Below are 25,921 nucleotides of genomic sequence, written 5' to 3'. Positions count from 1 at the left end.
AAACAATGAACGTGGTGGCTCAGTGGCTAAGACTCTGAGCATGTTGATCAGAAAGGTCAGCAGTTCAGCGGTTCGAATCCCTAGAGCCACATAACGGAGTGAGCTCCCATTACTTGTCCCAGGTTCTGCCAACCTAGCAGTTCGCAAGCATATGTAAGTAGAAAAATAGGGACCACTTTAGTGGGAAGGCAACAGTGCTCCATGTGCCTTTGGCATTTAGTCATGCCGGCCACATGACAACAGAGATGTCTTCAGACAGCTCTGGCTCTTCAGCTTTGAAACGGAGATGAGCAGTGCCTCCTAGAGTCGGGAACAACTAGCACATATGTGCGAGGGGAACCTTTACCTTTTAACATAAGAAAAGCCATATCTCTTGTGATTACTGCATGCCATTATATTGTATATCAGACAAGAAAAAAGACCCTTGGAGAGACAATACGTGTTCCAAGACCCCAAGTCTGAAATCTTCCTCTACTCTACTATTGCCTACATTTAAAAGCTAGTTTAACCATTATTTACATGGCTGCAATAGTTCATTGTTCTTAAACTAAGAACAACTTAAACTAACTTAAACTAAGATAACCTATATTAATTACTGCAGATAGTTGTTTTTCATTGTCTCAGCCAAACGGCATAAAGAGAAACCTAACAGAGGTACGATTCATGGAGTTCCTTTGCCTCATCCTTCAAGGCTATCTAATCCTTCTAATTACTACAGTCTGAAAATATTACATTTTCTGCTTTAAAATGACAGGAAGCTCTGGGAGCTGCAAGATGTAAGCTTGTAATATAAACACGTCAAGTTAAGTCTTCAAAGACAAAAAATCCAAATTCTTCCTTGTCTCTAGATAACAACAGGAAACTGCCAGACCCCCAGTGTGTATGATGTGGACACATCCATGCTGAGTTCTTGCATAATTAAATATTTTAAAGATGTTAATTACAGCCCATGACCACTGAGATATTGCCAATATTTGGGGTGAATGAGAGATAATCCCCAGCTTCGGGTAGGCCAGGGGTGTCCAAACTTGGGAACTTTAAGACTTGTGGACTTCAACTCCCAGAATTCCCCAGCCAGCTGGCTGGGGAATTCTGGGAGTTGAAGTCCACAAGTCTTAAAGTTCCCAAGTTTGGACACCCCTGGGGTAGGCGAAGAGTGTGTAGTTTAGGTCTTAAAAGTTCAGGAAACATCCTTCTACAGGCAGAGAGAGAATCCTATTGTCTCCATTGAAGTGGCAGACGGAGTTTCTAATACATTCTCCTGTAAGCATCCTTTTCTTTTCCAATTATTATTACCTTTTGTGGTCTCACTCTCTCTTGCCAGAAAAGTCCCTCGGGGATTCTCTGGATTGAGCAGTAATCGTTCAGATTCCCGGCGCGTTATCTTGCCAAAATACCACCTGCAATAGTAGAATACAGATAAATGTAGCGAGATCCCACGTTCGTTTAAATCACTGCAAACATCTCTGCAGGCAGAGGAATCCCATATTTTCTCCTATAAATAGGTAGCCTACAAAAGTTAAAGGTCATGCCAAAATAATTTTATTCAACAGGAAAGAATACTGGCATTTTTCAGCTACATTCTAGATAGCAAAATTCTATATTGGCAATGATTTAAAAAACCTCATTAGAATACGGCCCCATCAAAATATTGCATCATCTGAAAGCAAGATTAATAACAATGTGACATTTTTGACAATGTGCACATTGTATATTATTTTAATTTACTGTGGAAGAATATTAAATGCTATTTTGGGATGGATGAAGCATTTTGTCATGCACATTTCTGCATTTCTAGGGCCCATATTGCCGCAGTTTATAAGATTCTAAGATCTCAGAATTCAAGTAGGAAATAGCATGTAAACATTGAACAGGCCTCACTCATTAAATATTCTTATTCTTGAAAAGCTGATGCATTAGGGATCCTTTTTTTTTTTTTTGATGTATTAGGAATCCTTTTCTTGGATATGTTGATGTTTCAGCTTCACAGTTTTTCAAATATGTTTTAATCTGATCTAATCACCTTGTACTGTGCACTTAAATTTATATTAAGTTTTAAACAAGGGGTGTCAAGCTCGCAGCCCCGTGCTGGATGTGTCATGTTCTGGTTACGCCCACTCCCAGTTTAGCGAAGGGAGGGGGGAAGTTGCAATACATCACGTGACAATGTGTTGTCAAGAGTTTGACACCCCTGCTCTAAACCTTCCAGTTGGTGTCAGAAGCATTAAATGAGAAAGCAGTAAACACCAAGATGCTGTAAAATATAATAACCTCCATGGAAGTAGTCATTCTGCTACTCTGAAATTAACAATTCATAAATGCACCCAGATTAAAGGCAATAATAATGCAAAATCAAGACTGACTATCTCACTGGTACAAGATGCTGTGATGACGGCCATTGATTTAGATGACTACAAAAAGAAACTAGATCATTTTTTTATGCCAATCAGCAGGTAGTTTTCTCTCCAGGCACCATGTCACCTAATGCTGAGGCAACATCATTCCTTTGAAAGAAGGCTTTCACAATGCAAAGGAGCACATATGAAAATCTCTCTTCAAATCATTAAAGCAACTACCATATTTTTTGGACTATAAGACGCACCGAAGGATAAGATGCACCATGATTTTGAAGAGGTAAATTTTTAAAAAAAGGTTTTGCACTCTGGAGGCCTCCCAAACCCTCTGCACACCTCATTTTTTACACACACACACACACACACACACACACACACACACAGACATGCAGAGCTTTGGGAGTGCTCCTAGAGCAGTGATGGCGAACCTATGGCACGCGTGCCACAGGTGGCACGTGGAGCCATTTGTCAGGGCACGCGAGGCGCTGCCCTGTCAGCTGACCAGCGCGCAGGTGCGCGCTGGCCAACTGAGTTCACCGTTTTTAAAAGCCATTTTTTCACCCTCCCCAGGCTCCAGAGGCTTTATAGGAGCGTGGGGAGGAAGAAAAGAGCCTCCCACGCAGGTCCTCTGGAGGCTTCAGAGACCGTCCGGAGGCTTCCCTGAAGTCTTCAGAACGCTTAAAATGATGCTCCGGGCAAACTGGAAGTGACTTCCGGTTTGCTCGGAGGGTCGTTTTAAGCGTTCCGAAGGCTTCAGGGAAGCTTCCGGACAGTCCCTGAAGCCTCCGGAGGGCCTCTGGGGGGGGAGGCTCTTTTCGCCCTCCCCAGTCTCCTATAAAGCCTCTGGAGCCTGGGGAGGGTGAAAAAACATGTAAAAATGGAGGGGGGTTGCGCCTGTTGTACGCGGATGTGCACTGGGGGTGTGTCGCGCATTGCATTATGGCTGTGGCACGCCCGCACACAACCCCCCTGCGCTCCCCCCACTTGTGGCACGCGAGCCAAAAAAGGTTCGCCATCCCTGTCCTAGAGGGTGGGGAACATTGCAAAATGAGCCATTTTTGCAAAAGAAAAAGGGCATGTAGAGGTTTTGGGAGGCTTGTAGAGTGCTCCGGGAGGGGGGGGCAAAATGGCCTATTTTTGCTCTTTTTTACCCTCCCCAGCCCTCAGGAGTACTTTGCAAGCCTCCCAAATCCTCTGCACGTCCATTTTGCAAAGGGGGCGGGGTTTCGGTAGGCCAAAAATACCCTAACCATAACCCTCTTTTTTGAGGGAAAATGGTGCTTCTTATAATCCAAAACTATGGTACATCTTCTTTCAGACTCATATATCTGCTTTGGAAGCTACCCCCCGGTGCCAAGTGTCTAGGATTCCTCCAGTTCAGCATTCTAGATTCTCCCTATACAAAACATTAGTAATAAAATGAAAAACAAAACACAATTTTCTGGAATCTCTTCAATGTTACACTTGAAGGGACAGACAAATCATGTATATCATTTCCCTATAGCTTGTAAAAGTTCACTAGATTAATATGCCTGCTAATTTGCTATTGAGGTCCCAGATTTTGGGGGCAATATGCTGACTCTGTAAACCACTTAGAGTGGGTTGTAAAGCACTGTGGAGCGGTATATAAGTCTAATTGTTATTGCTATTTATTTTCAAAGCTGACCTAACAAAGTCAGCTTGAAACTCAATACCAAATTAGTACCTATCCCTCACAAATAAGATTAGCAGTCTCATTCTTGATATTGAGACAGTTATATGGTTTGTAACAAATGAATACAAAATATACCTGAGATGGAGGATGGCTTAAGCCAGCGATGGCGAACCTTTTTTGGCTCGTGTGCCATAAGTGGGGGGAGCGCAGGGGGGTCATGTGCAGGCATGCCGCACCCATAATGCAATGCGTGACACCCTCCCTGTGTGCATGCATGCACTACAGGTGCTCCCCCCCATTTTTACATGTTTTTTTCGCCCTCCCCAGGCTCCAGAGGCTTTATAGGAGCCTGGGGAGGGCGAAAACAGCCTCCCCCGCCCCCCCGGATGCCCTCTGGAGGCGTCAGGGAAGCCTCCGGACGATCCCTGAAGCCTTCGGAGCGCTTAAAATGACCTTCCGAGCAAACCGGAAGTGACTTCCGGTTGCTCGGAGGGTTGTTTTGAGCGCTGCTAAGGAGTCAGGGCAGCCTCTGGACGGTCCCTGAAGCCTTCAGAGCGTTCAAAACGATCCTCTGAGCAAACAGGAAGTGACTTCCAGGTTGCTCAGAGGGTCGTTTTGAGTGCTCCGAAGGCTTCAGGGAAGCTCATGAAGCCTCCGGAGGGCCTCCAGAGGGGCGGGGGAGGCTCTTTTTGCCCCCCCCCCCCAGGCTCCTATAAAGCCACTGGATCCTGGGGAGAGCAAAAAATGGCTTCAAAAAAAGGGTGAACTCAGCTGGCCAGGGCAGCGCCTGACAAATGGCTCCACGTGCCACCTGTGGCACACGTGCCATAGGTTCGCCATCACTGGCTTAAGCTATCTGATTAATGTGTATCTATCAGCACCTTAGCAAATGCCAGAAAAAGGCTAAGCTTGTTGATTATTGCTATTTTCTTTTATTTCTGAAGTAAATCGAAATGTGGGAACTCATCTTCTTGAAACACAATGTGTTTTCTGCAACTAAAAATTCTTCCTACCATCTGTAAACACACCGTTTGACCAGTGTTGGGATGCAACCGGTTTAACAGACGGTTCAGTGTACACGCACTTTGCGCACACACGCACCTAACACACACTTTGCACACACACACACACACTGTTCAAAAACCACCCATTTTAAACTTACCTTCTATGTCAGCACTGGTGAGTAAAACAGCTGACGCGCGGCAATCTGCTCTGCCGCGCGAATCAGCTCAACTAAAAAACAGGGAAATATAGAATAGGAAAGGACAGGGGCGGGTGGGTGGGGCCAACTGCTCACCAGCACTACCGGTTCGCTAAAACCAGGGCAAACTGGTAGAATACCACCACTACATTTGACACTGAAAGTTATCTAGAGAACATACATATTTGTGAACTAGCTGTAAGTCACATACTCAGGAACTCTGTTTAAGAGAATTACAAGGTTATTTGAGGGTTGCCTTCAAAAGGTTATAACTAGAATGATTTTGCCAATAATATCTGGCAAAAGGCTTAGCATAATTCTTTTCAATCTAGTTATAATATTTTAATTACTCTTCTGCTTGGATGGAGTCTGAAGGTGCGACGTAGTTACTGGGGATGTAGCCTTTCTGGCCAGTTGTGAGGGAGTGAGCCAGCCACCAATCTCCTTCCCTGGAAAACACAAAGCAAAATAATACATCAGTGAGAATACATTGATCAAATTACCTTTTCTATCCATCATTATTACCAGTTTTCCCCAAATATTTTGCTTCCATTCCTCCTACGCATTGGCTTAGGCCAAATCTCTATTTGAGGGCACATTCTGTATTAGATGTTGGTCAGAAAACTTCATGAAAGCTCAGACCTCCAGCAGTATATCCAATCCGGGTGTCCTGTAGAACAGGGGTCTCCAACCTTAGCAACATTAAGACTTATGGACTTTAACTCCCAGAATTCCTCAGCTAGCAAAGCTGGCTGAGGAATTCTGGGAGCTGAAGTCTAAAAGTCTTAAAGTTGCCAAGGTTGGAGACCCCTGCTCTAGAAGTGAGGAAACTAATTCTAGAATTTTCAATCCCAAGATATCTCCCTTGCAGCCCCTTGTTAAGAGAAGAAGAAAGAATAGCTCCCTAACAGTCTTGCTTCTTTTCTTGCAATAGATCAATTGTGCTCCTTTGAATTTCTAGAAAATACAAGAAAAGGAGATACGACAAAATTTGGCAGGACTATTTATGGAGATAGCCGAAGCAAAATGGATTTTTTTTTACATTCACTGTGATTCAGATTTGCTGGGAGGCAATTTAGGTTTGCAGCATGGATGCTGGAGGAGGCCAAACACATTCCTATACATGAAATAGGAATTTATTTTTTAAAAAATTCTTTTTGGAACAAGTCACAGATTGTGGCTTAGCCATCCATTCAATTTTGTACATCTTCAAACAATGCCACACAGTTCTCTGTGCCATAAATGGATTATAACAACCGCTTTCATTTATGCTTTGAGACATATTCATATTTAAATATGCATTGCATACATATGAAAATTAATTCGGATGGAATGATGGGTAAGAGTACGCAGAACTGACATGGAATAGAAACAAAAAGAAACACCCATTCCCTGTTTTGCAGGATGCCCATTGGCCATCCTGGTCTAGGAAATGAGAAAATGGCAATGAAATATAATCAGCCCATTCAAACACTATTTTTCAGACAGGGTCAATGAATGTCTGCTCTAAGTAACAAAGCTCATGGAAGAAATGCATTATTATTATTATTATTATTATTATTATTATTATTATTATTATTATTATTATTATTATTATTATTATTATTATAGTTGGTCACACAGTCAGCCAGATGTTTAGACTGGATTTGGCATTTGGTATTTGATTAGTCTGGTTAAGTGACAAACCAATACAAAGTCCTTTTAAATAAGGTGTTTCCTTACTTAAAAGGGAAGGGTCGATGCCCTGTTGAAAATACCTTTGCAGCCCTTTGAATTTGAACCAGATCTGGTTGCTGAAGGAAGCATTGGAAGTCCGTGAAAGCAGAGGTGGGATCAGGAAGGAAATAGGCATATAAACATAAGAAGAAACATTGTGACAATAAAAAGGGCAGACACAGCCAAAGCCAAGTTTAAATGAGCAACATCTTAAAGCAGCTGCCAATGATTTCAGCCGCTTGCACATCTTGGGAATTATTGTAATCCCGCTCCTTTGGAGAGTACCCGGGGAAGAGAGAGGCTGCCATGGAATAGTGTTAAGAACCTAATATTAACACTCATTTGTGCCGTTGAAAAAAGATGAGAAAGAAGCTGGGGAGAAATGTGGAGATAGTCTTCGACTTACGACCAAAATTGAGCCCAAAATTTATGTTGCTGAACGAGGCAGTCGTTCAGTGAATTTTGCTCCATCTTACCACCTTTCTTGCTACAGAATCACAGCAATTGTTAAGTTAGTAACATGGTTGTTAAGGGAATCTGGCTTCCCCATTGACTGCTTGCCAGAAGGCCGCAACAGGTGATCACGTCCCACCCACCCCCGTCCCCAAGACACTGCAACCATCTTAAATATGAACCGGTTGCCAAACATCTGTCAGGGTTCCAAAGAGCATCCAAAATAAAATAAGAATCTGAGGCAAGAGATTCCTCAAAATTCCACTTTATTAAGAGAGCCATGTTGGCACATCTGGGAAAACCCGAATCTGAAAGTTTCCAGGTTTTCCCACCCAGTTGAAAGTTCAAGATCCTTCCCCAAACACCCACAAGTTCATCACATGGTTCAATATTTCACTGCCATGAAGACAGATTCCACCCATCTAGTTCTGGCCAGGTGCAAAGACAAAGATGACCTTGACTTTCTAAGAAGAATGTTATTATGGCTACACATCATGCAACTCCACATAATTCCCCCTCTCATTTTCCTACAGTAGAAAGTAGACAGTAGAAAGTGTGGCAGGCCTAGAACCTAAAAAGAAAAGATGACTGACAGCGTCCTGTCCTGTGTAAAAAAAATGGTCATACGTCACTTTTTTCAGTGCCGCTATAACTTCAAATGGTCTCTAAAAGAACTGTTGTACGTTGAGTACTACCCTTATGCTAGAGAAAAGGAAACAAGCATGTTTACCCAGAAAGCATAAAAACAAACGCCTCTAAATGGATAAACTAAAAAGATGGGCTCTCCTTAGTCTGGGCCCCTTCTGATGTGCTGACTAAAGAATTCAAGAAGTTTAAAGTTCACATGACTGAAGGGTGACAAAGGCTGGGAAGGATGGTAAACAAAACAAGGACGTGTCAGACCTGGAAGCCATCTTTTACCTTTTGGACTTCAGGCCTGTCACATTTACTACTATGGGAAAATGGGAGGGGGGATTTTACAGTGCGTGGGTGATATGTAGCCATAATAACATTATTTTTCAGAAAGTCAAGGCCTTGTTGCCCTGCAGCTATGATGAAATGACTGGGAGGCATCTCCTGTTTTGGATGGTACCTGATTGGATCATTTGATGGACATGTGGGTGCTGGACTTAAACTTTCTTTTGGGTGGAGAAAACCTAGAAACTTTCAGATTCAGGTTTTCCCTGATGTGCCAATATGACATCTCTAATAAAATAGAACTTTGAGGAAACTCAAGCCTAGGAGTCTCATTTTGTTAAGGGAGTTACTTGGAACCCTGACAGGGAGGCAATCTGCTTCACAGAACCAACTTGTATTTGTAGCAGAGTTAACACAATGCTAGTCTTCCACAATGCTATTTGTTAGGCAGGGTATGAAAGAAATATGAAATTAATTCATTTTACATATCACAAGGCATTTACTTAAAACCATTAAGAGATGGGGAGCTAGTTCTGAAGTCGTGTACAGGTAGTCCTCGACTTACGACCACAAGATCGCATTCTACCCCACACATCCCTGCGACCAATCCGCTCTCACAGAGAGGGACTCCTCCGGGTACCTTCCGCTAAGCAGTGCGGGCGGGCGGTGCCTAGGAATCGGGCCTTCTCTGTGATGGGCCCAACCCTCTGGAACGACCTCCCCCCCGATATAAGAACCACCTTGGACCTCCGCTCCTTCCGCAAGAAACTCAAGTCCCACCTGTTTCGACTAGCCGGCCTGGCCTAATTGTAATTATAATTGTACTTACAGGTAACACCCACTACTGACCTTCCTGGATGGCTTTTTAAATTTTAAATTTTGGGGTTTTAAATTGGTTTTAGAATTGTTTTTAATTATTTAATTAGTTTGGGTTGTATATACAGACGGTATGGTTGCGTTGTTTTGTCTGGTGTTTTATGTTATGTTTTGTTGTTTTATACACGAACGGTCTGTACACCGCCCCGAGTCCCTACGGGGAGAGGGGGCGGTCTATAAATTTAATAAACCTAAACCTAAACCTAATTGAGCCCAAAATTTCTGTTGCTAAACAAGGTAGTTGTTAAGTGAGCTGTGCTCCATTTTACGACATTTTTGGCCACACTTGTTAAGTATTCACTTCTGTTGTTAAGTGAATCTGACTTCTCCCAAAGAACCACCTGTATTCCTTTCCTCCTGGAAGGAATTTTCTCCCTGCAAAGATAATGCTTTGTATTGGATTGTCTGTTATTATAGGTTTTATATTTTTCAACTTCATTTACTGATTACTATGTTTCTTTGGCCTTTATTTTGATTTTCTCCAGGGTTCTTGTTGTATAACCTCAGAAAAATAGAGATTACTTAGCAGACTAAATGCAGAAGGTATCAATATATGCACTATTAACAGCTCCTACCATCCCTTAAGGCGTAACATTGGTTTTACACATGGGAAATCCAGTAGTAGCAGTATCCAGTCCTTACAGAAACAGGTTAACAAATTTAGAGTGGGAAAGTGCTTAAAGGCCACTTCTTCCTTCTACTAGTGAACATGTCACATTAAATAAAATTCGCAATGCATCTTAGAAAGCATTAGGGTAAAAAAAAAAATCTTGGCCTTGAGACCAGCATCGCAAAATCCCGGTAGAAGAATTCAATATCTGATTTGTACTCCAGACCCAGTAAAAGCAGAGCACAATGAGAATAAAACTTCAAATATCCAGAAGAGCTTCAACCACTTGCTATGCTCCCAAGAATGAATGAGGTCAAAGGTGAGGAACGCCGCCAGGACTTTCCTCCAGGACTTCATTCTGCTCCTGGCTCTGCATGACCCAGCCAACAAGCATTCACAGAATGTCCAGGTGTCTTGGAATGGCCTTATCATGCAGAATTGCTCCGAGACAGCCGCTAGCATAATGGCACCGGCGCAAATATTCCATCTAATCCTCCGCAAATCCCTGGGAACCACAACATTGGCTTCTAAATTAAAATTTATCTGAGGTTTCCAAAGGCTAGGGAGGCTTATTGACTGTATCGGTGTCAATCCACCCAGTTTTGCTCTTAAAATATGTTCTAGGAAGAATTACAGAACTTTTTAGAGACAATTCTTTGCATGTGTTTCCCCTAGTGTTCTTCTGGTGCAAACTAAATAGCAGCTGGAAAGTGTATACTATGTTACTTAATGCTGATTGCAGAATTATATGCAGCTGCTATATAGTTATTGTGATATTTTAAATCAGGCCTGTCAAACTGGCGGCCTGTGAGGCCACGCCTACCCAGAAAGGCAAAAAAGTCATGATAAGTCATGTGACAGGATCGAGTTTGACACCCGTGTTTTAAATCAAACTTAGCATTAATCATGGTCTATACCAGGGCCAACATAACAATAAAGAGAAATGTATGGGTCCTTTTCTTCTACAGCTGGCATGTTAGTCTTCATTGCATTGGCAGTTAGCTACCACTATTGTTTTTGTCATTTCTTTGTTTGCTTGCTTGCTTCAAGTTTTATTAATTCTTCCGATCCACCCTGGCCCCTTGGTTTACCGGTGATGAAATGCCGCAAGAGACGTCTAGAGAGTCGTTGGAGATCCTCTCGTTCCGAACTTGATCGAACACAGGCACGAGCCCATTTAAGGACGTACCTTGTGGCATTGAGAGTGGCCAAACGCCAATATTGTGCCACTCTCATTGCATCCGCAGAGAACCGCCCTGCCGCCCTGTTTCGGGTGTCCCGCTCCCTCTTGTTTCAGAGGCCGCGGGAGGCCCCTCTACAGGGCAGAGCAGAGGAATTTGGGAAATATCTGCAGGATAAAATCGGTCAAATCCGGAAGGATTGGGCCCCTGTTAGTGGTCCAATGGAGACGTCCGTGGCGAGTCTTGAGGAATCGACCTGGGAGGAGTTTGACTTGGTTGCCATCGAGGATTTGGACAGAATGCGTGGACGACTGCGACCCACCACATGTTTATTGGACCCGTGCCCCTCCTGGCTTGTACTGGCATCCTGGGAGGTTACACGAGACTGGCTCCTGGACCTAGTGAACGCTTCGCTGAGCGAGGGGTCTCTCCTGGCCGCCTTGAAAGAGGCGGTGGTGAGACCCTTGCTCAAGAAGCCTTCCCTGGATCCTTTGGAGCTGGCCAATTATCGTCCTGTCTCCAACCTTCCCTTTTTGGCGAAGGTTGTAGAGAGTGTGGTGGCCTACCAGTTTCCACGGCATCTGGAGGAAAATGATTATCTAGACCCGCGCCAGTCCGGCTTCCGCCCCGGTCACAGCACGGAGACGGCCTTGGTCGCGTTGGTGGATGATCTCTGGAGGGCCAGAGATAGAGGTTGTTCCTCTATCCTGGTCCTATTAGACCTCTCGGCGGCTTTTGATACCATCGACCATGGTATCCTGCTGCGCCGGCTGGAGGGGTTGGGGGTCCGGGACACCATTTTGCGGTGGTTCGGCTCCTACCTTTCTGGCCGGACGCAGCGTGTGTTGGCAGGGGAGGAGAGGTCGACCCTACGCCCCCTTACTTGTGGGGTGTCACAGGGGTCGGTCCTCTCGCCACTCCTGTTCAACACATATATGAAGCCGCTGGGTGAGATCATCCGTGGTTTCGGGGTGGGATACCATCTGTACGCTGATGATACTCAGCTGTACTTTTCCACCCCGAACCACCCCAACGAGGCCATCGAAGTGATGTCCCGGTGTGTGGAAGCCGTACGGATCTGGATGGATGACAACTGACTCAAACTCAACCCCTCCATGACGGAGTGGCTGTGGGTACCGGCTCCCCGGTTCAGCCAATTAATTCCATCATTGGCCCCCTACTGGACCGGGACGCCTTACGCACAGTCACTCATGCGCTGGTGACGTCTCGCTTGGACTACTGTAACGCTCTCTACATGGGGCTTCCCTTGAAATGCACCCGGAGGCTACAGTTGGTCCAGAACGCAGCCGCGCGGGTAATTATGGGGAGTACTAGGTACTCCCATGTGACACCGTTCCTGCGCGAGCTGCACTGGCTTCCTGTGGTCTATCGGGTGCGTTTCAAGGTTTTGATACAATCTTTAAAGCGCTCCATGGCTCAGGACCTAGTTACTTGCGGGATCGTATTCTGCCCCATACATCCCTGCGACCAATCCGCTCGCACAGAGAGGGCCTCCTCCAGGTGCCGTCCACCAGACAGTGTCGAGGGGCGGCGCCTAGGAGTAGAGCCTTCTCTGTGGCGGGCCCAGCCCTGTGGAATGACCTCCCTCCGGATATTAGGAATACCTCTGACCTCCGCTCCTTTCATGTAAAGCTCAAGACCCACCTTTTTCAAGTTGCTGGCCTGGCTCAACTTTGATCCAACTATATCGCTCCTGACGGTTTTTTATTTTATTTTATTTGGGGTATTTTAATTGCATTCAATTTATTTAGGGGTTTTTAAACATTGTGTTTTTACTTGTTTTTATCTATCACTTCACCTCCTCCTTGTATATGTCGTGTATATGTCTTGGTATATGTTTTGTTATATGTTTGTCGATATATTTATTTCCTATGTTTTGTTGTACGCCGCCCCGAGTCCTTCGGGAGAGGGTGCGGCTAAGAAATAAATATTTATTATTATTATTATTATTATTATTCCAGGAAGAAGAGGAGGTAACTGACTGGGCAAAGCCTATTAAAAAGACAGCAAAAAAATGCTATTATGCATTTCATACTAACATGCTGTGATTGAAGCAGAGGGATTTTAGAAAGGCAAATTTGAGGGGAATGTCAGTTACCTTGCAGATTTGAGGTGTCAGAATTTAGAAGAATATCCATGCAAAAAATCTAAAATATGGTTTTGGATACCAATTAGGATGGCTCTTTGCTGGATGTAGGAAATGCAATGTTAAAGCATTCATGAGAACTACTCCATTCTGCTTAATCCCGTCCTCTAAGTGTTCATCCTTTATTTAAGAAATCTTTTATCTGGAAATGTCAGGAACAGGAAAGCTACAGGTAGTCCTCGACTTATAACAGTTCACTTAGTGACCGTTCAAAGTTATAATGGCACTGGAAAAAGTGAGTTATGACCATTTTTTACATTTACAACCATTGCAGCATCCCCATGATCACATGATCAAAATTCAGGTGCTAGGAAACTGGTTCATATTTATGACCTTTGTAGTTCCTGGGCTCCCTTTTACGACCGTCTCACAAGCAAAGTCAATAGGGCAGCCAGAGTCACTTAACAACCATATTACTAATCCAGGGATTCACTTCACAACTGTGGCAAGAAACATTGTAAAATGGGACAAAGTTCATTTAACAAATGTCTCACTTAGCAACTGAAATTTGAGGCTCAGTTGTGGTTGTAAGTTGAGGACTACCTGCATTATACACAATGGAGCTCTGTTTGTCTCCTTTACTACTCTCCCACACACTTTTGATATATTTTGGAATGCTTATTAGCTGAACACATACGGGGAACACAACATCATTCAAATATGATAACACTGAAAATTATCCCAAGAGGAGAGAGAAGGATAGGGTGTTATTTAAGAACTAATTCTGGATAAAACAAGAGTTTCTCTTAGCTGTTTTATCTATTGTATTGTACTCATCATAATCAGTAGACTAACATTGCTTTAAAAAGTTTAATTTTCATATTGGGAGAAATACATGAACTTGTCATTTTCCCCTACAAACAAACGAAAAAAAAACCCCATAGCATTGCCCCAATTATCAGAGGTCTAACCATTGTGATGCTGAAATGACAAATTATGGGTTGTGATGTCAAATGGTAGTGCTGTCCATTTGTACTTGTATTCTGATGATTGATGGAAAGATTTAAGGCCTAGAGTTTATGTCAATGTCAGAACAGATTTGATCTCTCACTCAGATATCTATGCTTATTATAGAAAATTAACCTTAAGAACTATTTCTCCTTGAAAGGCCAAACAAAAAAGGATGGTGTTAATGTGCAATTAAAAAGCAGCAGCACAAAAATAAACCCCACAACATTTATCATGACATACTATATAACACCATTTTGAATTTTCCAATTTAGGGAGCAAAATATTTTAAACTACTTTTGACAAAATACTTAAAACACAGTGTTAAAAGCAGATGTTCAGGCTCCAAAGAACCCTGGACATCAGTTCAACAGCTGCTAACAAAGATTATTTTAAGTTATTTCTGTAGAATAACTAGAACGTCCAGCTGATGGCAGCATCTAACGGATCTTGATGTTACATTTGTCACCAGGATGCATTACATTTCTAGTTTTATCCTTATTGGGAATCATCAGACATAGCCAGATAAGTGGTGGGTTCCTTCTGGTTCGGCCTAACCGGTAGTGGTTTGCCAGCCTGGGTGTTGCTGGAACCAGCCACAACCCAGGCCTGCCACGCCCCCAAACTGGTTTTCCAGTTGGCGCCATTGACGCCACCATCTTGTTTTTCAGTTCTGTGCATGCACAGAACAATTTTAATTGTACTGTGCATGTGTGCACTTGAGCAAATCAGCAGTAGTGCCAGCCGGAACCCACTTGTGAGCCAGATATTATACTGTGGATTCAAACTTTCTACTGGAAATTGAACTCACAGACCTTCACACTTTTGGATAACTATATGTAATGCTTTAGATTTAGGATGTATCCAGATCCCGATGTTCAATAGCTGCAGAAGGAACATCTACAAGTCTTAGGATCTTAGGATCTAGAGAAAAACTAAGTTATTTGGACTGGTTGGTTTTGGATTCAGAGACTGCCAGGATTCAGACCACTATGTTTGTAATCTAGATTGGGAAATTGGGCAATCATCCTGAAAGAAGACAAAGGCAAGCTACCTCTGTACTGTTGACAATAAAATAGGTGTTCACATAATCTCTTTTGAGACATTTTGCTTTCTGTTCATCATTTTTTACATAGAGGCTTGGTAAAGATTCAGCTAGCCACCGAAAGGTATGGTTTGAGGTTACAGAATGGATGGAAGGTGGGAGTTGCATAGTTGCAATATCCTTCAAGTGCAAAGTCATAGGGCCATAATGACAAAGTGGATGTGCTCATGTGATAAAACAGAGAGCTCCAGAGACTGCAAAATCACACTTAAGGTGCATGCTCAGAGTAACAATACCCAAGAGAATTTAGTAGTTGAGCTTTCATCCTCAAGTGACATGGTGCTTAGACAATAAGTGTTAGCTACATTCCCACAACCATATGTTGATCAGTTTCCTCTAGTCTAGAGTCCTCCAGATGTGCTGGTTCAACATCTATGGCAGGCCTGTCAAACTGATACCCTGTGGGCTGGATGTGTGACGTGCAGGCCACGCCCACCCCAGCTCCACAAAGGCAAACCATATTGTGATACGTCACAGTATGTCACGTGACACAATTGAGTCTGATACCCGTGATCTATGGGAATTAAAGTTCAACACTGCTATGTCAACAAAAGAAGAAGGATCTTTGTTTTTAATAATCACATATTGCTGTTTCCTACATTTTCTTATAATAGAAATGTAACTTAAGGAAAGAGCTACTCATCTATTAGGAATATTTCAAATATAATTGATTTTCTCCATCTTATTAAAAGCAGTGTCTGTGAAGACCTTTAAGTTGGCATTGTTTACATCCCCACTTAAACATTTAATTTACAGTTAAACAGATTGCCTTGTTAATCATGCCAATATTCAATTTAGGACTTCAGCTCCGTTGCATGGCGTTAGGAAATTATGCCTGCATCTATAGGAAGAAAGATTTGTTGGGAAGTTATAGCAAAACAGCCTAGGATGCCTAGAGAAACTCATCTATTAAAGGAAGTTGTCAATTTTTTTCTCTTTCCATACACAGGCTCTTAAAGCTCAAGCCCAAAAAAATTCTTGAAATTGAGGCAGAAGTAGGAGGAACTGAATCAGAGACTCCAAATAGTATTCACTTGAGAAGAAAACCTGAAGATGATTCCCTTCATATTAGAAACAGAGCAATGTCCTCCCTCTGGTCATGGCATATCAGTGTCTGTCTTATTTTCCAACAGGGAGAAACTAATTTTTATGCTTTTTATAAAAAGAAGAATTTTCTTCTAACATAATCTTTAGGGAGTATATCAAAAGATCAGAAAATTCTAAGAACAAGTGTGCAAGGTAACATCACATAGGAGAAGGAGATGTGGAAAAGATAAATGTACCTAAATGAACTGGCAAGGACTTGACTCAAAGCCCTTTTACATGTAATAGAGGTTAGATGCCTCTGAGTCAGTTACATTCTTTCTGAGCATAACCTACTTTGCAGGGTTTCCCTGAGGATAAAATGGATAGAACGAAAAGAAAAAAAACATTCAACTTGTCTTGAGCTCTCAAAGGAAAGATGGAGACACAAATGGGATAAATAAAATAAGTTTTGCAGAAGGTATAATCAAATCCATTAACCCACCCATCTCAGGAAACAGTATAGGAAGCAAAGATTCAATGAAATACTGGGGATATAATCAGATAATGCCTTCAAAACACAGGAAATGTTACAACAAAAATTATAGCCTTGGCAAATACAATGATACCTTGGTACTCAACTGCTTTGAAACTCATCGTATTTTGTAGTCAATACGTTTTGACGTGAACATTTTATCCCAGTACTCATCATTTGTTTGATACTCAACGTATAAGCTAGAATTTGTCAGTGTTGGCTACCTTGTGACTCACTACATTATTTCTTGTGGGAAAATTTTGTTTGGTACTCAGCATTTTTGGTACACCTCACAGAACCAATTAATGATGAGTACCAAGGTACTGTACTTCAAGCATTCTCACATAAAAGACAATAACTTTCTGGTTCTTCACACAGCCCCATTAGAGTTATTGAGTTTCAAATATAGAAACATGGTTTTGGGAGAAGACCAGATGTCCCTTGCTATTTAAAGCAATGTGAACAGTCTATCCTTTTGAGATGTCATCCCTTTGGACTTCTTCAATTCAGCAGAGGATGAACTTTGTCTTTCCCAAATCTTACTAGACCGTCTGAACTACACTTTCCAATATTTTCTACCAGCACTGGATTTCCACCTGCATTGGAATCTTACAGAATCATGGAACTGAACAAAATGAACTCAGGCACATATGCAGCTCTCACCACACTTCCATTTCAGCTCAGAAAGATATTTGCAACCGAAAAAGTAGATTCACTGAGGTATGAAATAATATATATTATATAGATATGGTATGAATGCAGAAAAACTGCCTAGCTATCAAACATTTGCCACAACATGGTAATATTTTCAGATAAAAGTCTAAATGTTTAGATAGCACCACTGACAAAAACATTTGAGATGATGTTTTGTCGTAATGTATCAGTTATCACTTATAGACTATCAGGTGCTTTTCTAAAGTTCTCCTTCTAGTCCCTTTTATTTAAGATAAATAACATGGAAGTAGAAAAAAGAGCCGAAGAACAAATGAGGACATGATAAGCAAAGGAAAATTCTATGCCTCAGGAAACTCCCCAAATTTTAGCCACCCTAACATGACAGGAAATTACTTCTTGGAAGACATTGTGACATGGAATAAATGTAAGGTAAAAGAGGAAGAGGAGAGGATGATAGAGCTATCTTCAGCTTGTTTTAAACCCATAATCTGCTTCCAGTCTGCTAACTACATAGAATGCGGAAAATTTCCTGCCAGTAAACTACTTTTCCATCCATTTTAATGGAATGACTTAAGATGACATATGAATCTCTACTTTGAAACTAATTGGAGAATTCACATGGACAGCTGGCTGTGGTTCGGCTTAACCTTTATTCTACTTTCTTAAGAATGAGGGAGCTAATTGGATTCCAATTCTTTTGAAACATGAACGTTCCTTCCAATAGAAGAAAATATATCTAGCTTAGGTTGGAACTGTGATGCTGTTGGTGCTCTTTGAGCTTGCTTGCTTGCTTTAGATGTTTTATTATCCCCCAAGCCCCATAATCAGTTTGAGTAAGTGGGATGTTTACTTCTCTCTTTACACAGAGTAGCTTGCCATGAGCATATTCATGGATGTGTGGTTTGCTCTTGGTGGACTTTGATTAGGGAATTATTTTCTGCTTGATTGTTTATCGGGTGTTAATCCCTGCTTATCTGGATGTTGGCTGCTGGAGAGGATATGTTGTAGTCTTTTTGTTTCCTTCTTAGCTTTTTAATTGTATTTTTAATTGTGTGCAAATATGGTTTATCTGTCTGTTGGTGGCTGATTTGTCTAAATGCCAAACTTCCATGAATTCCCTACTGTTTTTGCATTTAGCCCAGTCTAGGATGTTCAGTTTCAGTTGAAACCGTGTTGAGCATATGAGTCTAAATCGGAATGTCTCAAACCAAAAAGTTTTCTAAGTATATTCATTACACTAATAAGAACACAAATCAGCTCTCAAAATTGGGAAATATCAGCCTTGCCAAATTTCAAGAGGTTTTGAATGTCAACTTTTTAAAAAGCCAGGCACTAATTATAATGGAGGTATAATAAAGAATTGTTTTTTGTTGTTGCAATAACCCCTATGACAACAGTTATTGTTTTTAAAAGAAACAAATATTATTATCTGTTATCAAATTATGTAATCACACCAATATTAAAGAGTCTTTCAAATGCTTTCCACCCCTTTGCCTACATCTGCTTAAGTCCTGGGGTTAACTTTAACATAGTGATGAAATCTTGCTGCTCCTTCAACACAACGTGCCAATGGAATGTGCTTTTTCTTTTGGAAATTTCCTCCCTCTGCAATACGTTGCTAGGCAGAAGGCCAAGAACCATAGCCATCCAAGAAATTGCAGTTCATTACTGCCACAATATCACTGTGAGAACCCAGCATTTATCCGCAGTTCCAACAGTGAAGTGATATTGGATACTGTCGATTATAAGGCTTAAAATTCATTTCCCTCCTAGAGACTTCACAACAATGCCATTTAAAGGAAAACTCATCATCTTGTGATGGCTGTTTTCTTCTCGGCCTTATTTATATTAGCAGTAGTGTATCAACCGTATTTTATTACATTTAATCCCAGTGGGGGGGGGGAGAACCCCACACAATTGCTATGCAATTTTAAAAGTCTGTAAGAGTTTCCAGTGGAAACTGTTTTTCTTTTTTTTTAAATAAAAGAAAATGAAGGCTTAGAAATGTAAGAATGATGTTTACATTCGAGGATTGAGAGGACTGCAAAATGCAAGATTTGCCCAGTAGCTTAGCAAGGTTGGCTAACAAAAGCCAAATGGTTTCCATAGTTCACTTTTGAGGGATTCATCAATAGGAGGACAACTAAACGACCGAGACCGGTCAGCCATTTATTGTAAGACATCTTGTGTAACTTCCTGATAGAGCAATAGGATCTACATCTCCTTTATGCCAGTCTCAACGGTGCTTAAACTTAGTTACAATTTTGATTTGGAGTGTATGAATGGCATTTATAGGGAAAACCATTGACCTACATATCAAACATTTAATACAAAACCCAGAAACTTTAATTCCCTACAGATATTTTCCATTTGGAAGCTACAAAATATTCATATGTTGTTACGTATGCAGAAGTATCTCTAAAAACTGGAGAAAACAATAGTTGCTCACTGGTGTTAAAAACAAATCCTTTAAAAAAAACACAACTCCGCATGTTTTAACCATCTAACTGGGATCAACTAGTTTCTTCCACACTATGATATTGTGTACACACACTCATTGGAACTTTCTATTTGTTCTGACTTCATATGTTCCTGACCTGAGTTCTTAATGGATTTGAACATTCCTCTTAAGTTCATATGAACCTTCAGAACTGAAGAAGCTTCTTGGATAAGAAGTGGAACTTTTTCAAAGAAAAAAAACCTAAGGAAGTCCAGTTGCATTTTGGAAAAAGCATCAATCATAACCTGGATGATTGACAATCTCCATAGACCAGGGGTGTCCAAACTTGGGAACTTTAAGACTTGTGGACTTCAACTCCCATGCTGGCTGGGGAATTCTGGGAGTTGAAGTCCACAAGTCTTAAAGTTCCCAAGTTTGGACACCCCTGCCATAGACATTCACCTTTTCCAACAAGTGTAAGCATGAAATATTCAGAACTTTATTTTATTTGCAGCATCCTATGCACGTTGCCATAGGATTTTTTTTAAAAAAATTCCTGATATATTACTATTTCAGAGTAGTAATGCTGCAAGAGAAACTTGATCTGTGAACTTGTTTTGACCTTGACATTGTCGGCTATTAAAATGTTTTTCTTCAATCTTAAGAAATATCATAATAAAAAAACAAAAAAGAAGGCCAAGGCTACATAAAGTCAAGATTTATATTCCTGGACGGGACAATCAGCATATTTCCTGAATTTTTTTAAAAAAACTTTTCCGTCTCCATACTTAAAAGCTCCAAGAAACACCTTATTGTGTGTGTGGGGGGGGGCAGTATTTTTTTCCCTTCTGGTGTGTACTACATGGCTGTACACCAAATTTACAGATAGAAGGCATGCAGCTGGGTCAGTGGGAAGAATCTCAAAAGATGAAAAAAGCAGGTGTTTGTCAGAAAAAAGATAAGCCACTAATATTTTCATTCCCGTGTGTGCAAAAATAGCACTTTTTTATTTGGCTTCTTTTTAACCAATTACTTGGTTACAGAGCATGCAGATGTTTATGGCACCAAATAAGGAAGTAAAAATAGGAAAGAGGCAAATGAAATTGTATAGTATGTAACACAGACTTGGAGGTGTTTTCATCTTGGTGGTCTTTGCTTAGTTAGCTCAAATAACAACACAAGAAGGATGCTCCCTCCCTTCTCTCACTGACATACAGGCAGACCTCAAGTTACCACTGTAATGCTCATATGACTATTCATATGTTGTGATAGATGTAATTCAGGCCACCCACATGATCAACCTGATTGTGTCATTTTTGTGGTGGTCTTTAAGCAACCACCATGGTCATTAAGCAAATGGTGCAGACATTAAGCGAACCCATGGTTTGCTATGGGCCGGTTTTGCAAAAAAACAAAAGTAAATGCTGGATTTGACAAAACGTCATAAAACACACTGTGGGATGCTACAAGTGGTCATAAATGCATGCTAGTCATGTGAACACCAGGGGGACAGTCATTGGAATTTCAAATCTGGGTCATAAGTAACCCCCAGAGAGGTCCATTGTAACTTTGGATGGTCGCTAAGGCGACTGGCTGTAAGTCAAGGACTACTTGTACCTCAATTCCCAACCCACAGGTTCTAATCCATCCCACCAACATTGCTGAACAGTACACACATTCAGAGAGGGAGCCTAGCAATGCAGTCAGGAAAGCAGATGTAGCAGCAGCAGCATGGTGCTTCTTGAACCAAGCCATGCCATTCAGACTACAGAGACAGGAGCAAGCATTGCCTTTTTCAGCTGCAACTTATAGAGGTCACCTGCAGAGCAAAAATGAGTGTAGTCCAGCCCTAATAACTCACTGAGTAGGGAATTTCTATGCAGTCATTCCTTATGCCAGAAAAACAAAATGTTTTCACTTTGAAAAATAATAACACAGTAGATTAATGCAGAATCTGTTTTATCTGTAAAGGAACCAAGGAATTAAAATCACAGAAATGCCAACGCTCCTTTACTGAAAAAAAAAAGCAATATTCAAGTTCTTCTGATGTTTCTTGTGTATAATAGGAGGCAGGTACAGAAAACCCCAGACCCCGCCTCTATTTTACACCCACACACACCCACACGAACGAAAGGAGGAGGAAATGTCATTACCATATCTATATCCATATCAGTTTTCATTATTGAATTATTGAACCGATTCAACCTTTGTGGGACTACTTCCATTCATGGCTGAAACAAATGTCTGCTTGCTATGTTAGAAGTGTACAAACACGCAAACAGTCTAGAACCCTGATGGCGAACCTATGTCCTCCCCCGCCCCACCTTTTTGGTTCCAGGAGGCTTCAGTGGGGCCTGCTAGGCCCAAAATGGGCCACGGGGGGATGCAGCCCCCCTGCACTCAATTTTTGGACCCAGGAAGACTTCAAGGAGGCCTGCTAGGCCCAAAACAGGGTGCAAGGGAGTCACATGTGCATGTGCGAGGGGGCGGGAGCATGGGGTGGATCACATACTCATGCACAGGGGGGCCGCACGCAGATAGCATTGCGGGTGTGGGCACATGCGCACGTGTATCATACACGCTTGTGTACTTTTGGCACATGACAACAATAAGGTAAGCCATCACTGGTCTAGAATATATTAATCCATTCACTTAGAAATTGACAGGTCCAATTTTGTGTAATTCCTTTCATTAAACTACATGAAAAATTATAAGCAACTATACTAAACACCTTGGCTTGCAGAGGAATGTTCAACACTGTTTGTTTATGTGATGTGAAACCCAGTTTTTTTCCCCTTAATATTTAAGTTGATACTCATGATTTCTCTCAATTACCACATATTCCCAACATTCTTGTTTGAAACTATAAGAATACCCGAAGACCAACGCTCCTTGGGAACAGGGTTTGTTGGAATGCAAGAAGAAAGAACTCATAAAACCAGTATCGTATAAAAATAAAAGGCTAGGATTTACGCATAATTTACAAAACCAAGCATCTGAAACAGTCCCGAGCATTCAATCCTTTTTCCATACTGCAGACATGAAAACATTGGTTGGTACTCCCCCCCCCCCCATATCAAAAAAAAGATACACACCTGACATCCACTTTTCGCCTAAATGAAAGCATGAGGAACAGGATAAAAGAGAATGAAAGACAAACAGACAGAGTTTAGATTAGATTAGATTAGATTAGAAGAAGTGCAGTTTTGGAACAGTATTGAAAGTGAGAACAGTAGATTGGACTGATCATTTCCCTTTTCTTTAGTAGAAACAAGGCATTTCATAGTGAACATCTCCTTCCCACCCACTTTCAGTGCAGATCTAGAAAGTTTAGAAATTGCTTCCTTCAGGAAGAAACAGGTTCATACCAATTTCACAGTGGCAATCCAAAAAAAACAACAGAAAAGTAGGAGAACATAACAGACGTGTGAAACAATGTTTATGTGCAACTGGCTGCCAATATTGATGAGCTTTCTATACATTTTTCATTTCCTTTTCTTCTTTTGCAGGTAGGAATGGATGACCTGTCTCCATGGTACAAAGTGGAACTTTGTTTATATTGGTTTTTTTTTTTTTACAGTAGAGCCAAGACATCTCAAAATAGGAGAGGATTACTCCCTGATGCTTCAACTGAGGTACAAGAATTCAATATATTTGTTTAATAGGAAAACATGGAGGATCTATTGGCAACTCTACAGATGAGAGGGGCGATGCATTATGTCTAAGATTTTGAAGTGGTTGTAATTCTTGTGAAACGAGCTAAACCTGGAATAGGTTTATTCTATATTGCTTAGGGTCACAGTGGCTCAGTGGCTAAGACCCCGAGCTTGTTGATCAGAAAGGTCGGCAGTTCGAATCCTTAGTGCCGCGTAACGGAGTGAGTTCCTGTTACTTGTCCCAGCTTCTGCCAACCTAGCAGTTCGAAAACATGTAAAAATGCAAGTAGAAAAATAGGGACCACTTTGGTGGGAAGGTAACAGCATTCCATGTGCCTTCAGCGTTTTAGTCATGCCGGCCACATGACCACAGAGATGTATTCGGACAGCGCTGGCTCTTCAGCTTTGAAACGGAAATGAGCACCGCCCCCTAGAGTCGGGAACGACTAGCACACGTGTGCGAGGGGAATCTTTACCTATATTGTTTCACTTAGTCTGATTCAGGTCTGGAGACTATAGTTGTTGAAGCTTTCAAGCCCAAGCTGAGCTGTTTTATGGTTATTGTAAGACTGTCTGAGACTCTTCTCATGCAGATCTTGATGACACATCTAGCATTTAGTTTGTGTCATTATTTCTCTAGCTGGATATTACAGTTGTAGCCAAAGGAAGAAACAATTGTTTCAATTGCTGAAAGACAAAAAATTTGAGTCCAGGTGAGTGGTGAGATTGAGCCAGTTTGCACCACTTCGGGATAACCGGTTGTTAACTTTCTGAGCAGTTTAGTGAATTAGTTGTTGGAAGAAATCATTAGGGCAGAGAACTGGTTGTTAAATTATTTGAATCCCACCAGTCCAGGTTCAGACTGATGGGAGGAAGGCCATGTCTCTCACCTTGAAGCAGACTTCTGATAACCACCGCTTTCTCACCTTTGCGGATGAGAGGTAAAGCTCCCTTTTAGTCCTTAGTCTTAAGATATCATTCAGGCCCTCTCCAATACTTTGCCACTACTGAATGGACCCAATAGAAGGACTGACTTGGATTCTGAGTCCATGTTGCAGTGTTTCAAAGAAAGTTTTCCCCTTATGGCCATATTGGCTACTATGCCTCTGGCAGAAAAATGGATTTTATCCAGGTTAGTCTCCATAATGAAAGAGACAGACCTGACTATGTGTCCCTATTTATGACCTGTGTGGGGTAAGCAAGATTAAGAGTTTGGTCCATAATATAGACACCATAAACTAGATTAATGCTATAGCTCATCTGGCCTTACAAAATCTAAATTTTTATGTTCCCCTGGATTCTACCCATCTTTATTTACATTTATTTACATGTAATGAATCATTTATTTATCATATTTCCTAACCATCCATGCCCTTCAAAGTTGGCCCTGAGGTCAGAGTTGCCATAGGAGTGGACATCACTATGGGAGTTTTAGGAAAGTCTATAACCATCTATGGGAAGTTATGGAACATGGCTTCTTTTTTTCATTTCACTTCCACCAGGTGACCTCCATCAACCCATGAATTGTGTCTGATTTGCAGCCACCCTTGATGGAGGTCTCCTGGTGAAAGTGAAATGAAAAAAGAAGGCATGTGAATGTACCATTGGAGGCCTCTCTCCTCCCTCATTTCCAGCGTGAGGGAATTCCTCTGATTTAATCCACAAGCTATTGAACATGAACTTCTTTGCCGTGTAGTTTGTAACTTGGAGCCTTAAAGAAAACATGTAAATAAAAATGGCACAGAAAGGAAGTCAAAAGAGAATATGAAGAGATTCTTGGTAGAGCTGAAGCAATGCTGGCTCAAAACTGAGATGGAGCTATTCCCTTTCACAGGAAACAACATTGGAACTTTCAAGGCCTACCTCCAGAAAAAAAGTGGGTAATATTAACTCCGGCTTCACATAGCACGTAGTCCTTGACTTAGAACTATAACTGGGACCAGTACGACCATTGGTAAGCAAAGAGGTCACTAAGTGAATCGTGTCTGATTTTACAACTTTTTTTTGCCATGGAAGTTAAATGAATCACCACAGTCGTTAAGTAAATCACAGGGTCATTGAGCAAATTCTTCATCCCACATTGACTTTGCTCGTTGGAAACTGATTAGAAAGATCACAAATGGTGATCCTGCAACCCCAGGAGGCTGCAACTGTCACAAGTACATGCCAATTTTTTTGATTATATAACGGCAGGCTTGTTGTGATGGTAATAAGTTTGAGCACTGGTCATGTCACCTTTTTCAGCACCATTGTAACTTTGTACAGTTGGTAAATGAATAATTGTATGTTGAGGACTACTTGTAGGTACATCTAGGAAAAAACAAAGAATCCTAAAACTGTTTTTAAATTATATACCTAGGAACTGTAGAGTGCCTCCAAAAACCTAATACAGCACAAGTGTTTATATGT

At 41.5% G+C, this 25,921-nt stretch overlaps 1 protein-coding gene across 1 annotated transcript in view; it reads right to left on the bottom strand.

Moving 5' to 3' along the window:
- SRC (SRC proto-oncogene, non-receptor tyrosine kinase) overlaps positions 1-25,921 on the bottom strand; it is a 116,443-nt gene that overhangs the window by 15,868 nt on the left and 74,654 nt on the right. The window contains exons 4-5 of the mRNA XM_081946718.1: positions 5,560-5,658; positions 1,297-1,400 (exon numbers count right to left, since the gene is read on the bottom strand). Of these exons, the coding sequence (XP_081802844.1) occupies positions 1,297-1,400; positions 5,560-5,658 (203 nt within the window). The remainder of the gene's footprint in view (positions 1-1,296; positions 1,401-5,559; positions 5,659-25,921) is intronic.

Source organism: Natrix helvetica (assembly GCF_964273705.1).
Source record: "Natrix helvetica genome assembly, chromosome: 3".
NCBI classification, from domain to species: domain Eukaryota; kingdom Metazoa; phylum Chordata; class Lepidosauria; order Squamata; family Natricidae; genus Natrix; species Natrix helvetica.
This window is presented reverse-complemented; position numbering and strand designations above follow the sequence as displayed.